This window comes from Gymnogyps californianus, chromosome 1 (genome assembly GCF_018139145.2).
Source record: "Gymnogyps californianus isolate 813 chromosome 1, ASM1813914v2, whole genome shotgun sequence".
NCBI lineage: Eukaryota > Metazoa > Chordata > Aves > Accipitriformes > Cathartidae > Gymnogyps > Gymnogyps californianus.
In genome coordinates, this window is record NC_059471.1 from 91,521,539 (window position 1) to 91,539,888 (window position 18,350).

General features: G+C 35.3%; 1 protein-coding gene across 2 annotated transcripts in view; it reads right to left on the reverse strand.

Annotated features, from left to right (window-relative positions):
* The window catches only part of DMD (dystrophin), a 922,027-nt gene that overhangs the window by 250,240 nt on the left and 653,437 nt on the right, over positions 1–18,350 (reverse strand). For both annotated transcript variants that reach the window (XM_050904429.1, XM_050904437.1), the window contains exon 50: positions 9,571–9,760. In XM_050904429.1, the coding sequence (XP_050760386.1) occupies positions 9,571–9,760 (190 nt within the window). The remainder of the gene's footprint in view (positions 1–9,570; positions 9,761–18,350) is intronic.

The window sequence follows — 18,350 nt, forward strand, 5'->3', positions numbered from 1 at the left end:
CAAAAAGTAGCAACATCTACGTATTTGTTTCATTGCTGATTTCCTGCTCACTTCTCTTTGATATCCAGCTAAGAAGAACAGCTGTGGCATTGCCTTCCCCATTGAGAATCAGCATCTAAACGTCCCTGTGAAAGTATTCAGCTTTCTACTAACATAGCACTATGCAGTAACTTGAGTCTACAGAGATGCTCCATTTCCTAGCTTTTCTTCTCTTCTTTCTGTGGTGTTCCTTCCCTGCACTGAAAGCCTCCTGTTCCCCTTTTTCATATCCTTACCTACATCAAAGCACATCATCATATAGAAGTGACACTGAAATTGCCATTGTTATTTGAATGGAGCAAAATCACAGTCTCAAAAGATAGCAGGAATACAAGTATATCAATATTATAAGATACTGCTTGACCACATGCTGGGCTGTTAAGCAGTTTTTTAATAAAACTGTTACTTCTCTAAGAAGGAAAAATAAACCCCAAACCAGCAAGCCTAATTGAGATGACAAACTACACTAGTATAAAACAAACGTAAATAAACAAACATAACTGAATTTATTTTCAGACTTGATCCTTAGAATGCATTTGAAAGGGTTACTCATTTGCATGTCTTCTAGGACTTAAAGCTTCAAACACAAATATATATTTATATCTATGTGCATAATAAGTTGTCCTGGTTTCGGCTGGGACAGAGTTAACTTTCTTTTTAGTAGCTGGTACAGTGTTGTGTTTTGGATTTAGTGTGAGAATGATGTTGATAACACGCTGATGTTTTAGGTGTTGCTAAGTAGCGCTTATCCTAAGTTAAGGATTTTTTAGTTTCCCATGCTCTGCCAGCAAGCAGGTGTGCAAGAAGCTGGGAGGGAGCACAGCTGGGGCAGCTGACCTGAACTAGCCAAAGGGGTATTCCATACCATACCATGGAACGTCATGCCCAGTATATAAACAGGGGAGAGTTGGCCAGGAGGCGCGGATTGTGGCTCGGGAACTAACTGGGTGTCGGTCAGCGGGTGGTGAGCAATTGCATTGTGCATCACTGTTTTTTTTTCCTTTCCCCCCCCTTCCTTTTTTTGTTGCATTCCTTTTCATTACTATTATTATTATATTTCATTATTACTATTGTTAGTATTATATTTTACTTTAGTTATTAAACTGTTCTTATCTCAACCCACGAGTTTTACTTTTTTTCCTTTCCTTTCCTCCTCCTCACCCCACTGGGAGGGGGAGGGGGAAACGGCTGCGTGGTGCTTAGTTGCTGACTGGGGTTAAACCACGACATAAGTCTCATTGATTTCACTAGTTTTACCCATTTTTATAGGACTGCAGATTATATCCTCTTTGAATCAACATCCTCATCTTTGTGCCTTCTATAGCACCACATTAATCATAATGTAGTTGAGTAGTATGACATTGAACTATGTTAAAAAGTGTCTTTGGCCCTTTGTGCTACTGGATTATTGCATCTATCATGTCTGTCTTTGGTTCATAAAATAAAAATACACCACAGAACCTGACTGAACATAGATACCATCTTTGTCCTGCTCTTCGGGCACATTTATACTCGCTATGCACTGATATGTTGTCAGAGTTACCAGAAGCTACCTTTTTATGTTGTAAAGTGCTTCTTTCCCCTCCATCCAATGCATTCAAATAAAAATACAGGTATTAACACAAAACACTATTCTTTTACCAAAATATATGATCTTACCAGCAAACTAGGGACTTCATGTAAATAGATCTAACCAGAAGGACCGTAGCCTGTAGGAGGTCTCAATCCAGAACTGTGCTAACAGTTCCACTCTGTTTGCGCAAAAGCATCAATCTGATAATACACTACCAAGGTAAATCCCAATTAAGAAAAAAATTATTTCAAGCAAGTCACCATTCATGTTTGGATAATAACTTTTGAGGAAATCTTTATTTTAGGTGTAAGAGTAATGGATTAAGAGAAAAAAAACTTGGAGGCCAAAGATCACAGATTTCAATTCTGTGCATAAGAAAAAGAAACCCCAATTTTAATTTATGGTACTCTGAAAAATACTGGTACTGCTTTCATTGCTTACCTCTAGCTTTCACCTTTCAATCTCCCCATCAGTTTCCACTAATAAGGGTAATTTTAAAATATACAATTATTTTTATTCTCTGTGGTCCCTTCTCCTCACTTCATATTTTTCTTTTTACTATCCACTTTTCCTCCTCACTCACTTAAACACATTACTCAGGAACTCCTAGGAGATGCTTATGAAAACTTCTCAAGAGATAGCAAGAAAGTTTTCAGTTTCTTACTTTCTCATATTAAAGCTTTTCCATTTGTATATTTAAGTAAAAATTAATCAGGCTACAGAATGACTGGCTATATGACCAGCGATTATGTGATCAGATCAGAGATCACAAAAATCACAGAACAGTGAAGACGGGAATAATCCCCCTGCTGAGAACAGGTTGCTCCAGGTCATGTCCAGCCAGGGTTTGAAGATCTCCAGTAATGGAGATGCCACAACCTCTCTAGCCAGCCTGTTTCATGCTTTGACCATCTTCACAAATTTTTTTTTTCTTATGCTAACCTGGATCCTCCTGTGTTTCAGTTTGTGCCCACTGCCCTTCATCCTGTCATTGAGCACTACTGAGAAGAGCATGACTCAGTCTTCTTTACACATTCCCTGTCAAGTGTTTACATACCTGGATAAGATCCCTCTGAGCCTTCTCTTCTCCAGACTGAGCAGTCCCAGCTCTCTCAGCCTCTCCTCATATGAAAGATTCTCCAAATCCTTAATCATCTTTTTTGCCCTTCACTGGGCTCGCTGCAGTGAGTCCATGTCTCTCTCATACAGAGGAGCCCAGCCCTGGACCCAGCACTCCAGATGAGTCTCATCAGTGCTGAGCTGTCCTGGTTTCGGCTGGGACAGAGTTAACTTTCTTTCTAGTAGCTGGTACAGTGCTGTGTTTTGGATTTAGTGTGAGAATGATGTTGATAACGCTCTGATGTTTTAGTTGCTGCTAAGTAGCGCTTCTCTTAAGCCAAGGACTTTTCAGTTTCCCATGCTCTGCCAGCAAGCAGGTGTGCAAGAAGCTGGGAGGGAGCAGAGCTGGGGCAGCTGACCCGAACTAGCCAAAGGGATATTCCATACCATGGAACATCATGCCCAGTATATAAACAGGGGGAAGTTGGCTGGGCAGCGCGGATCGTGGCTCGGGAACTAACTGGGCATTGGTCAGCAGCTGGTGAGCAATTGCATTGTGCATCACTGGTGTGTTTTTTTTGTTTGTTTGTTTTTTCCCTTCCTCCCCCTCCTTTTTTGTTATATTCCTTTTCATTACTATTATTATTATTATATTTCATTATTACTATTGTTAGTATTATATTTTACTTTAGTTATTAAACTGTTCTTATCTCAACCCAGGAGTTTTACTTTTTTTTTTCCCCTCTTTCCTCCTCCTCACCCCACTGGGAGGGGGAAGGGGGAAGCAGCTGCGTGGTGCTTAGTTGCTGACTGGGGTTAAACCACGACATGAGCACAGGGGAAAGATCACCTCCCTTGATCTGCTGGCAACACTGCCTAATGCGCCACAGGGTGCTGTTGGCTGCTTTTGCCACAAATGTGCCAGATGATTAGCGTTTAAGGACAAAATTAAATCATTCCAACAAAGATGAAGAAAAACTTTTCCTAGTATTAGCTGGGTGAGCAGGCACTTAGCTCTGATAGAAGACATTCCGATTCAAGCATTTGGTCTCAACTGGAATGGTTGCAAATGAGTGCCATAACCACAACGCAGTCACTAGCCATAAGGGAGTTTTCCTTCCGGTCAGAAATTCCATGCCTGCCAAAACTGCAAGCATAGGTTCTTAGAGGTTTCGTTGGGTCAGTTTGGCACTTGCTGTTAACAACAAAGAAACATTATTCCCCTGCCTCATGACCACCAATCACAATACTGAAAAATTCTTGACCAGGTGTTTTTAAAGTAATATTATCCAATATTTCAAAAAATCCACACCATAACTTTTCACTCTTGGATAATATCTTGCCCTGTCTCAGATTAGGCTGTAATAGCACTTGTGTTGAAACTAAGATTTTTTAATTTCTCTTCTGTTACTCAATAGAGTAAGATGGCTCTGACAGTTGTTATTCCATTTTGAGTTCCATGGAACAGATTTTATTTCAGAATTGGTAACAAGTTAGTGTAAAAGGCAAATCTGGAGGATTAAACTTAAAAAAAAAAAAGGTGAGGGAAGAAGATTATATTTGATTTTTAAAGCTTTCAGAGAACAATTTCAAGCAGAAGTGAGTGAGAAAGTGTTTCAGAACAGAGACTGGAAGTACTAGAAAATTAATTACTATTAAATATTTTTTAGTAAAGTCAATTGAACTGAGCAAGGATATTACCAATACTTTCTCTCTTCCCTATTAGTCAGGTTCATCATCTAATCCATACATCATGTCACAAAATTAACTGTGCTGTGCAATTATATGTAAGCTATGTTTGAAATAAAGTTGGAAATAATTTTATTCTCTCAAAGAACCTATGCTGCTAAATAATCGAGAAGAGTCAGGAACATGTATCTACCTCAACTTCCTACTATTGAGAAAACAGTTGCTTGGACACCTTAAAAATAGGCGAGCACCTTTGAAGTATTGATAGGAATAGAAGAAACAATAGGGCCTTGCCTGCTGTTCACATCCCTTGTTTTAGACAAAAACCACACTGTTATAAAATATGGGTACTGCCCATACTATACATTCTTAGGTATAACTTAAGGCACTGCATATTTTTCATATTATTAGCAGCAAAACTCCTGCATCTAATGGAAAACTACTTAGGTTATAGGCTAAGTGAGCATGAAGGTGGTAATAAAAATAAATTTGCTAAGTATTTCATGCCAAAGTTATTAACTTTGGTTCATTTATCATATGCTGTCATACTTTTAGTCAGTCTACACTACCAATAATTCATCAGCCATTATAGATTATTTCAGGTACATTTGATAAACTGTGTATATAGTATAAAGCATTCTCCAGTTATTAACTAGGTGTCACATGCAGTATTCTTTGTCCAGTTTCAGTGGAAAAAACTGTGATTAAATTAATCTACAGGCTTAATATTAAATGATTGTATTCATAAAATACCAGGATAAATCCACAGTAGCTTCAAAATTTTATCTAATATTACACAAGCTGTATAAAATGTCACATACAATTCTTGCTAAAAAGACAAACCAGAGGAGTAATTAACACAGTTGAGAGTTCATATCACTAGAAGTATGAAAGCAGAAAGTAAAATTAATTATTTTCATCTCCCTCATATGGTTACTTATCAAACCAGGCCTCATGGGGACACATGATGTATTTCAACTAGACAATAAAAAGCGGCACATAATTACACAACTCCTTGGAGTAACTGGTTTGTATCCTTGAAAATTCTCCAGAAAGTATTCTAACTGTGTGAATCACCTCAACTATTACATTGCTGTCAGTTCAGACAAACGATGCATGCAAATACATGCTTATAGAAACAAACAGCGTGTTTATAATGCAACGGTTTAATATAATTACATCATCAGGTAATTAGAATGTGCAGTTATGTAAGTCTCACTTGTCTCCTTCTGCTACTGAATGAACTGCTAAGTACTAGGGGAAGATTAATCTTTATTAGTGACATTTGAGCTAATGGTTTCTGAACATGAAAAGCAAAAGAAACACCTAAAAATGTGAGATTTTCCTAGACAAGCAACTGCTGCTATATGAAACACTTTCTGCACAGCAAGACATTATTCTCCTAGTTGTTTAAAAAAATAAATTCAGGCTTGAGAGTGTAAAGCAGAAAACTGGTGGATCACTAAAGGCAAGATAAACATTTTTAGTGACAAGGAGATTCATCTACTACTGAACTCAGAAATTTAGGTTTCTCATTATTTGTGTAGAGAATTGTTTATCAGAACACTGCTTTATACCTATTGCCTAAAAATAGCAGATTAAAACAGAATTGTAACATTTCAGGCCTCCTAATGACTATTTTCACATTATCCAAGTCCATGCAACTGCATAAAGAACAAGACAGAGACTGCAGATCTAAGTCCATATGTCATATTTAACCATAACTTCTATGAACTCTATAAACCTAGGTAGTTGAAGTTTCTTTCAAAAGACTCATGAGACAGTGATCTTTAATCAGAAACTACCATTTAGTTTTACTTCTTAGGATCTGGATTCAGCCTGGCTGATGAGAGAAAAAAAATATGACTTCATGTGCAAAAAAAAAAAAAAAAAAAAAATCAATTGGAAAACTGTAATCCTGGCTGAAAGCATTTAGGATCTTTTCTATGCTGTGGCTTGTGGTTATACTACATATACTGGATGTTAAAAAACATATCAAGGACATAGACTGTATTTGAATGTGTCTGTTTTTATACATGTACAATTTACATAGCAAATTTCTGGGGATACAAGTCATTGCCTGATGTATTTTATAGGGTAAGGGCATTTCTGGCCCACAGTACAAAGTGAAAAAAAAGGCTTATCACTGTTTATGGTTTATGGGGCTGATGATATGGATTAGTGAGCAATAATCACTTTCCACAAAGTACATAAATGCATACTTCTGAGATTTCAGTTACTTAAAGCTCCTTTTGTTTGAACCTTTTAGATGCATAAGCTGTGCACAAACGGCTACACTTTTGTCATGTTCTTACTTTTCATCCTTATGCACCAAAGTGAATTGTGAGAGAGAACTCTTGCAAGCAGGGTATGAAGACTGGAAGAATCAATGCAGCAATAACTGAGGAACATATGAAAAGCCCTACTCTCTTTCCTGACCATTCAGCTGACATAAATAAAATTGTTGTCTTGACAAAACTGTGCTTTAAGAAGTAAAAGTCCTTAATATTTGCTCCATTATCCAGTTTTGTAGCAACATAGATGGGCAATATTTGCACCCCTACCAGGAAACTGTACCTATTTGGACAGAAAACTTTTATAATGAAGAGTATTGATATGGAGCACTGTGTTATGACTATTGCAAATACTACCCATCTTAATGATTTAATTAATTTTACAGCTAAGTACTCTCAGACTATTATATAATTTTACTTCTTTTTTTTGCTTTTGAATAATTTCCTTATGTCATTCAAATTATTTATTTTTTACTGAAAAGTTTATATAAGAACCACCATAGCATAATATTTGACTTTGTGAACTGTAGAACAGTTCATAACCATGGATGTGGCTTTTGGTTATAGCTGGCCTCAGTGCCAGAGATATTTAACTTGCTAGCGTATCTGTAGCCATAGCCTGCACTAGTTTATTCCTATACTTCATTTCCAACTGACTTTTACTGGCATTGTCCATTCACTTTACATGAAACTCACATACACATCATCAAAAAGAAAAAAGAAAAAAGGGCGGTTCTACCAGCTTTTAGAAAGACATCCATCAGACTCCCATCAGGACAAGGACATTTGAAAATCCACTTGTGCTTGTTATATTATGAGATTTCTTTTGGAGGCTTAAAAATGGTATAAAGAGGCTGACACAAACAGTGATAGGCCCAGGAAGAAAACCAAGTTGATCTACATAGAGACAGATCAGCATGCAGATGCAAATGAAAAAAAAACCATAACAAACTGCACTATCAAAATATTTCCTCTTGCAATCATCAACTCTAACTAAAGTCTAAAATTATTCCACCGTTGGTGGTCAGGTATGTATGTATCTTTCGGGAGCAAAAGACAATATAGCAACCACTTTTTTGCCTCTGCATACTAATGTTTCTTCTTAAGATGTAAGAATAATTTCTCTTGTACAGCCAAGATTAGTGAATAGAATGATGTTTGCTTTTTGGAAGTGAAACAAATAGAGACTCTACAACAGTTTTTACCCTTCCTGCCTTAGAAGATCTGGTATTTAAATACCAAAACCTGGAAAGAAGAATTGAAAATTTAATCTTACATCTCAATTGAAGTGCAGAAAAATCTTTAGAAGAAAGCTTACAGTTCAAAGCAATTGTTCACATGATGGATATTTTTATATACTTCATTAATTATTTATGGAGGGAAGGACTTCTATGCATTTATTTTTCCTTTTGTCTATAGCTCTGGATGCTTCTTATGTGGAAATTTAAAAAACCCAAGATACTAGCTGAAAAGATAACCAGGTCCACAAAGCTCCATTACAGTTAAAAATGAAGCATTTGACCTAAATTTTTAGGTATCTCTAGTTTGCCAAAGAATCCATTTTTCAATGGTGACATCAAAAGTAACTTCTGCAAATACTTGATAATTCAATTGTTTTAGCACCATTACAACCAAAAACCTAATCTAGAGAATATAAAAAGACAGCCTACATTGAAAATTAACCACTCAGTCTAGAACTATCTTCCATTCAAATCTGCTCTCTAGGATCATGCAACAGAATTCAGAAACACTTGAGGACTTAAGGTATATTACTACAAAATCAAATTAGCATAAAGACAGATGACTATTAAAAATGTGGTTCAGACTTCACTTTTGTCCAGTGTAACAACTGTAGATTTCAGAGCATAATGTAATGGAATTCAGCAGCAGTTCAGTCAAATAGTTAAAACCATGTGTTAATAAAGTAGTGCCAAAAGAAGGTAGCAGTATTTCCATCCAATGTACTTACTCAACATAATCACTTATAACTAGAATTTTTAAAGTATGTTTTTCATAAATAAAGGCATAGAGCCTTCAGTGCCTGGAATTTCCAGTTTTGAACTTTCTGTCAACATGAAAGTCATGCACTATCAAGGAATATTGGAAGAAAGGGCCCTGCCTTCCAAACAGCCAACCAACCTCATATTTAAGAAATCTAAGACCTCACACAGACATGTGTGTATACCTCTCAATAACTGTAGTGAAGAAAGCACAATGAAAGTATAAAAACATATTTCAACAGCACCATCTCAACTAATTATTTTTCTTTCTCCTCAAGATTCTCTGGAACACCAAATACAACATTCTCTCTCTTTTTTAAGATTTTTTGTTTCCAGAGGAAAACAATGGTCTGAAAACTGTCCAGCCATTAACTATGAAAATTTTAATCATTATCTCTTTTTACTATTGCAACAGAGCATGTTGACAATAATCAGCCAAATACCAAATTAATATTTTTCATGTATTTGAAAGTGATGGAGGAAAACTAATTCAGGTAAGCTACAGAGAATAAACTTGATGCAATTTATGTACCTTCTATAAATATCAGAAATGCTTAATAAACTCTCAGGTCTCTCAAGTGCTCAATTCAAGACTAGAGCTTGGTAGAGTAATTCATTTTTATGTGATTAAAAAACTCTAAACGCCCATTTCAGCAAAGTTTCCTTTCTGTACATTTTAAAGCTGTACTTCAAGACACGTTTTCAAATGTGTTATATGCTGAAAGATGTCAGACAGAATCATGACGTGACTCACTTTAGATCCCTGCAACAATTTCCAAAGCCACACTTAAAGGTTAGTAGTAGAACGAGTTCTCTTTTTCAAAACAATTTCAGTTTTGTTGAGTAGCTGCACACTGGAAAAAAACCCACCACTTTGGGTACCTGACATTTCTCTAAACTGAAGTGCTTGACTTACCTGCCACTGTTTCATGAGCTCCCGAACCATTTTGGTATCCTCTAGTATCTTTTCTTTGTGTGTAGCATCCTGCAGGACATTGGCAGTTGTTTCAGCTTCTGTAAGCCAAGCAAGGAACTTTTCGAGATCCAGGTAGAATTGCTGCAACATTCTTAGGGCTGATTCCAGTGCAGCTTCACGCTCACAAACCCTGTGCAAGTACAAATAGTCAAATGCAGCACTCTTAGGAAGAAAACAAATTTTAATCATTAAATCAAAATATAACAAAGACACACTGTATATTTTTCATGTACCAATCAAGGTAAGTTTGCAGATACATTAGCTATAGAACTTGCACTGTATGCTTGGCAGGTAGGGTTCCTTGTTTATCTTTTCTCTTGATAAGTAGTAACTGGAATTCATCTGGGAAAAAAATTAAGCAAAAGTACTTCTTTGAAAGTACTATGCCTGAAAGATGCACAATTAAAAAAAAAAAATCAGAAGTAACTCCCTGATAAAGACTGTTTTCTTATTTGTCTTTAACACAACAGTGGGAAAACTTGTTTATTTTTAGAAATCACAAAATAGTTCCTTGCCATTGCACGGTATGATGAATTTAATTATTAGTTTTTATGACTTCAAACCTTTGAAGATTGCATTCAACACCTTAAACCCTAATAACACTGAAGTTTGGGGGTTTTTTGTGTTTTGTTTGGGTTTTTTTTAATATGAATATGATACATTACAAGAAAGATCTCTATCAGTTACATGATAAAATACAGTTTTTAAATACAAAAGCTATCTTATCCTTGGGGAAGATCTAAATCATAGATTGGCAAAGAACTGTAAAGGCTCCAGCAATTCTGGTGCTGAAAAAACATTAAAGTATATCTGTGTTCTATCAGCATTCATGTGCAATGTAGGTATCACATGTACTCACCGATTTTTTACATTGAACTTGAGCTAAATATGGATTTAGAAATGTGAGCAGGTAAGTATGACATACTGTTCATTAACATAAGTCTGTCAAGGCTACTTAGCTATTGTATTACACGCATATTTGTTCAATATCAGCATAACTGAGTAATTTTTTAAGCTCAGAAAATATATAGTAAAGTAATTTGATAATTTGTGTTACTTCAAGTGGAATGAATGCAATTCAATGCACACTTATCTTTAGTCTGCAAATCTGTGGTGATCTGGATATTTCTAGATAGATTAGCTGTCTAGTTTTATAGTTATTTAGACAGAGACTAAGATACTAGATTTTAGCAGATATAATTTCTCAAACTGTAATTTATCACAACTTTACCAGAGGAGGCCATGAAATTTTTAAGTGCTAATCTCTAGTTCAAATCCTGTTTGCTGCTATGAAGAGGTTGTACTCCTCAACAAGTAATGATATAATCCTAAAACCTAGTACACTAGTTGAAGTAAGAAGAGAAAGAAAAAATTAACAAAAGTTTTGCCAAGTGGCACTGACTTAACATGTTTTTCAGCAAGCATATATGTAAATTGCAGCAGAGGATAGTAAGAACAGAAAAACTCAGTCAGAGTAAAGGCAAGGACAACCATTTCAGAAAAACAAAACAAACAACCTCCCTAAGAGTCAAATCTCACAACAGCGACCATATTTCTATCATATTTTTAATCCTTTAACATATTATTTGCTTTTCCCAACAATTTTGTGAAAAAAGGATTTTATTCTTGGATCTTTTTTTGATTCAAAATTTGAGAAAGCTATTGAATACCTCACTATAAATTCATTCACCAATTTTTTAAAACTTAAAAACAGACTGGATTTTTATCTCAGATGCACCTGTTGCCATCTACAAGAATTGTCCACATCATGGCACTGCTTAGCCTGTATTAGAATGTGTCCCCAGGGGCCTCTTAGGAGGAGAGTGAGACACATTTAGCTTCAGAATAGTGAGCATGATCTCTTTCCCGACTTTATTCTACATGGACTTAAACATGGCTTCTGGTTAGGCCACTCTTCAAATTTAAAACAACTGCAATGAAAGAAATTGTTCTTTTGTTAAACTAAAAAATAATTACATAGATATGACATCTAAATATACTAACAATCGACATTAAATCAGTATAAACTTAGAAAAAAGACAGTAAGAAACAGGAAGTCTTTTACCTGGAAAATACTTTATTGACCTATTTATCACTTTTAGCTCAAAAATAGCATCACACTTATTCGATATAACTTGGAAATGGAATAAACTTACATAAACTAAAAATATTTTATCCAGTTCTTCAGGGCACAATTCTATTGTAAGATATGCTTTATAGCATTATTCTAATTAAATTTTCAGTGTGCAACATGATAGCTAATATCAGTGCCTTTGCAGAATCAGGTATAACACTTTCTTCACATGCAGTTCCTTCAAAACATTAAAGGCACATTTTTAACTACAATCCACCTGAATTCCTACAAATACATAGCAATGCTCTAATAAGAGCATTCTGCAAATACACAGTGAGATTTAAAAAAAAAAAAAAAGAGAGCTCTTAAGTCCATTTGTGTATATTTAACTTTTTGCATGGTATCCTGAGAAGTAGGAGCCAAAGCTACATTAATCCACTTGTGTAAATGCCTAGTGCATTTTTAATCTACAAAAAATAAGAACACAAGCACAGATATGAAAAATATATTCAAAGGGAGAGCTATTAGAAGTATTACTCTAAATTGGAATTTATGTTTTAAAGAAACTTCCAGACTACATGAAAAAATATGGTATTTTATTGATCTGCGTAAAGAATGAAATTTTAGTTATGAAGACTCTTCTGGCACTTCTATTCTATGATGCACAGAAATCTTACGGCATGTAATTCTTTCAGCCTTCAGAAATGTGTTCCTTATCTATATGCATACTAATACACCCACCAGAAAATATCTAGTACTTCACATTTTAAATTTTGATACATCTAACATGCAATAAACATTCAACTACATTGACAGTTCTGCAGCGTATCAATAAGCTTCACTCTACTTGACTTTCTAATTACTTCAAAATTATGACGTTAGGATAGAGAAAAGGAGGTCTAAAAATGAAGAATAAAGCTGAGTATCAAATCCAGCATGTGATAAGATAAATTGTACAACATTATAAGGGAGACAAAAATACGTATATTGAACAAGAAATTACTGCACAAAAACAAAATAAAGATGTTTTCTTTTTAGTCTGTATCATCCAAATATGTTTAATTCCATAGTGAGTACAAACTGTAAGAAAAGAACATGAAGTAAGCAGAAATATATTTTAGAGTAAATGGAAAACTACTCAGTAGGAACACTACAAAATACTGCTGAAATACTAAAAGATAATCGTAACAAAAATTATTTTTAATGGAATGATCTTGTTTTTGTCTGTTCTACAATGATACAAAAATAAGCACGTAGTGGTATAACCAAAAGCTTCTTATTCATGGGAGAAATACTAAAGGTGGGATTCATCTTATTTCCATCTAGACACCCAGAAGTCAGGCAACTACACTCCCTCTGCGAAACATGGAGACAAGCATTTCTGGAATTTAATTCCTCCTCTCTTGTCTATACACATCTGTTGAACCAGATTCAAGGCCAGAGTAAGTTTTTTTTCTCTTGTCTACAATGGTAAGTTACCTAAAGCTTACACAATTTTAATTTTACACAAGCCTAAATTTTACACAATTAAAGGTAGGTAAGATGGTCTCCAATCTAGTCTGGGGACTGATTTTTAGGAACTAGTGGCATCAATAACAGTGGACTGATTAACTCTAGTTGTCATATGAGCTTTGTTGCAGGACAGAAATTATGGTACTCTCTTAAGAATGAGTTAGCCAAAGGCTTCAAGTTGAGGGAGAATGGAGGCATGTCAGAGGAAGTGAGTCACACAATGTGTATCAGTGTGAACATTTATATTCACAGGAAGAAGTTTAAGGGTTTAAAAAAAATCCACAAAAAAAGAAAAGAATACCAGTCTCTGTTACAACACATTGCTGTGATGCTGAGAACTTTTAAAGCTCATATTTTTAAAACGTAGCTGCTTACAAATGTTTGGGAAGATAAGCAGGGGAAAATTAAGTTATCTGAAATCTGTGTGATCTTTAAGTCCGTAAGCAAGGTACTGTATTATTAACTAAAAGTCAGAGTCCATACTGTGATACATATACAAAATTAATATATACAACAAAATACAAAACCTGTACCACTGAACATCTTGTAACGGAATCTTAACAAGAAGAGAAAGTGCTGAGGTATGGGAATGATGGTGTCATTAAATGTATTGCAAGAGTTCTTCATTCAACAATCCCCAATCCCATACAACACAAAGGAATACAGTGTTTGGAGAGGCTCCATGAGTGTGAATAACAGATTTTTCTTCAGCTGTAGTATTTGCTACATAATTTGGAATGAATCATTCACATTTTCTGAGTATCTGTTTGTCTATTTGAAGTTGTAACACTTATTCACATTACAAGATACATTGCAAGGGTCAGTGTTTAAATAATGCTTTGAGGTGCTCAGATAACAGGAAACACAGTAAGTGCAGAGCATTATGCCAATGTACACTACACTGTATTAATACAGAATATGTAAGGAAATATATTGAAGAGTGAGCACAGAAAATATTCATAATGAACACACTAAAAAATTTCTGTTCCACAGGTATTTCTTTAAGGGCAATAACAGTGGAGAAATTCGGCATCATTCAGTGTTCAATAGATCACTAAATCACACTTCCATCTGCAGACTGTGGTGATCTAATGTTATCACACTGAGATGTAAAATAAAATATCCTGGACTACTGGCTGACGAAGTATCAGTGAATGGTTTGACTTCTATAGTTCATGTGGTTCTCTCCATATAACTGTATTTTCTCCTTTCTGACATTACGATTCCATACAATTAAAAAAAAAAAGTTACCTGAATTTCCCTTTTCTGAAGCCAACTATCACAGACAATTTGAACTACATGCATCTTCCTGCTAATGCTGGAAGCAGTTTGCACTTTTTCATGAGAATCATATCCCTTCTGCTGACGTGACAAAGGAACAATTGCAAAGCTTATTGGAACATTTAATTTTTACTACTAAATAAATTTAAGCTCTTACTGGTAACTCTTCTTCAGCCGCTTTAACTTACACTGATAAAGAATCTACCAAAGAGGCAGAATAATTTAACTTCAGATAAAGTGGGAACACAAGGAGATGTCACAGATATGAAAAGAAAATGAAAGTCTTAAAATGAACATTAAATTCTTAAAATAATTATTACTGATAGAATTTTGAAATGCAAATTCAAAACAAATCATACTAATTTATTTTGGGAATGCTGCTTAGAGGAACTTTCTTCCAGAATCTAGGGACTATATTCTATAGTGCCAGTTAAAGTTATTAATAGATGCTAGTAAGTGATTAATCTGCAGATCAACTCTGGAACGGCTGATACACATTAAGTTTAGAAAACTACGTTGAGACAGCATTTTAAGTACTGCTTTCATGTGTTTTTTCTGGATCTCAACCAGCTTGACACCTCACTCAGGGACACACAGTATTCTTCCAGTAACACTTTTGCTTAAATGTTCCTTTTAGTTTGACCGTCCTGATAGAGATTACTAGCTTTTCTCTCCTGTAGAGCATTGGCACGTGTATGTGGATCTGAATTTTTTGAGTGATCTTTGTATATGCATGCTTACGTCCTACTATCACTATTTTGTCTGGCTTGTTGGAAAGCGTTCTTCACCAAGGTGATCCTAGAGTAATGGAGATTGCTCACCTGTGTGCAACTCTACCTCTGAAATGACTTCTATGTTGCAAATGATTAGAAAGCCTCAAAGTGCAACTAAATGCAGAGCTACAATATCAGCATCTGAACCACTCCAGAGATCAGCGTTCAGATGTAGCTGACATTCATCGGCAGGCCCTTATCTTCCCATTATTCTGACTGAGCAACCAGGAAAGCTTTGGTGTGCTGGTACAGAATTTTGTACTTGAAAGACAGGCTTTCAGTTTTTTTCAGTCATTTTGTGCTTTAGTCCCTTCCTGTAAGGACTAAAGGACAAACTTGATGAAAAAGCTACCTCTAAAAAGGCAACAATAACTTTCTAGAACTCTTTGCCTGATCTTTATCACTGCTAATATCTCCCTGAAGACAGCTGATGTGGAGAACTGAAACAAGGAAAGATTCCATTTCAGTGGTGGAAAGGTCTTTGAATAAACAAGAAAAAATGTCTTTTTTGGAGCCCAATGGGAACATACAGGTACTGCCCTGCTGATTCAGGCATATGAACAGGATTCCTACTAGTGACACATTTCTTTCTGTATTTCTATGTGCCGTACTTCCCTCTGCCTTACATTTATTTCTCAACAATGTGATCTACTGGCTGAAAGCTGACTCTCAGTGTCTTCAGGTAAGTTGAAGGGCATCTTTGCCTTGGCTGCACTATCCATATTGATTACATATGAATAACCAGTGAAATGATTTTAAATTCCAGGTGTAATGATGTATACAGAGAGACTAAGTGTGACAGCTGCTGCAAAATAAACACACAAATGCAGTTCTCTGCTGATTCTCTTTACTTCTGCAGGAAAGAAGAATAAAACCCCTCAACGCCCCCGTCCTCCAATTGGAACTCAGACTATCTGTCTTGATATGGACACAGTATTGTTCTTTCCCTGATAATCACACACAGTTTCCTAAATAATGACAGTCTCTTCAGATACTAAAACTAGAACATCCTAAAGCATCTCCTGATCATACTAATAAGCCCATATAATTTGTCCTTTCTTAAAAATCTGTTGACACAAAGGGGGAAAGGCTTCAAAGAGCAGTTATTCACTTTGCTAAGCAAGATGCAATTGTTTTTTCCTGACCAGTTTGTCTGTTGCAAAACTCTGCAAAACCACCAAATATGTTGTATTAAAAAATGTTTCTGTGTTTATGTACCTAGGAAAATGGATGCAGCAAGAGAGAGAAACTATTTATTTTGCTATTGTTCATTGGCCGGCTTGTTTCTAGTCTTATACCTGTCATAGCCCTTCTCAAAATAGCCAGACCCTGTATGAAAATAACAAAAGTCATCAAAAGCCCCCAGCATTTTCCTTTGGACTGCTCTCTTTGTTACTAAAGACACTAAAGCAATTTAAAAACATATTTTTGAATTTAGACTGTTTGTTCCTTACTTTTTTTTATTAAGGCACCATTGATATTTAATGAGAAAAAGAGGAAAAAAGGAAAAATTTGTGTTTATCTATGAAGTTTCAGATCAACCTTGGATATTAATCCCCCATCTCTTCTACACCATTATTTGTCAGACTGAGAAGGGTTGCTAAAAGCGAAGGAAGTATCACACCCTGGGGCAAAAATCTCATACATAGATTTCTGTATAGGACCTTTAAACAACCTCTTTTTAAATAAGCACCTGCCAACATCAGCACAGAGGATCTGTGTTATCACAGAGGGAAACTCCTCGTCAACATTTTTAAAAATAATTTCTGTCTCTTCTTATACTCTGTTCACTTATGGGATCCCGCATTCCCAAAATGCCTCTTAATGGGATGGCAAGCACAGAGAGAGTTAGAGGAAATTTTTTCTAACAGGCTTGTCTTGCCCCCATTGTCTTTGTCTCCTTTTCCCTTCTTGCCTTGGCATAGGTCTAGAATATATAAAAACATAATATAAGTGTACATTTTCCCTATGTTCATCATAACCATAGATTATCACACTTACATCGTGAACTGTAGAAAAATCATTAATGAAACTAAGTGGATCATTTTAATTCCTTTGTAATTAAAACTAATTACAGGTTATCTTTTATGTTATTGAAAACATTTTATGTTTATTTGGGATTTCTAATCTCCTGACAAATTTTCATTAAAGTCAAGCACTTTCCAGAGAGTAAATCTTAAGAATTACCAGGTTAAAGAACAGGGAATCTGAACAACACACAAAAATCACAGACATATGAAGTATCATTAAAAATTACTTGTAAATACAGAATAATGTTCTGATGGACTCACTCAAGAGGCTTTTCTAAATAGCCCTTAGTCAAAACTTAAAAGTATCTTAAAAAACAAAACAAAACAAGCAAACAGAAAAACCCCAAACAAAAAACCAAACAAAACAACAAACAACCCCACAACCCCCCCCACCCCCCAATTCTCTGAACTCAGGGAACAGATTCCAGTCTAACTCTCGTATCATTCAAGTAATGCCCCAATGAAACATGGGAAGATAACATTTAATAATTCTGGTATTCCCCTTAAAGAGAAAAGTCAGAAAAAGAAGAAATCCTAAAATCAAAACTAAAATCAAACAGAAAAAAATGGTCTCTTATTCTACCAAAAAAAGCAAAAAGATTATTGTTCTGTTTAAGTCTTCTTCACACTTCATGGTCTATAATACATAGAATTAAGTTTTTCCTTGCCTTCCAAAACATACCATTCTTTTGATATTCCATGGCAGTCAACAGTGCCATCTAATAAACAGCATATTGATTACTCCGATGCATTTTATTAAGATAAAATCTTTGCTCTAAGACAGTGAAGTGTAATTAAAACTGATTATGAAAATAATTATATTCTAAAGGCACTTGTTTTCTTATCCTTAATTACTGTAGAAACAACTAAATTTAATAAGACTGTGAAATGCACTGATGGCATTACATGAAATCAATTAGGGCTCACAAAGGATACTATTAAACTGTTAATGTAGTTTTCATTTAAAGCTGCAACCTCTGAGGGCTGAGCTCAGTGGCCTAGAAGAACAGGGATTTGCTACCATGCAAGAGAAAGAAGCCTCAGTTTCCA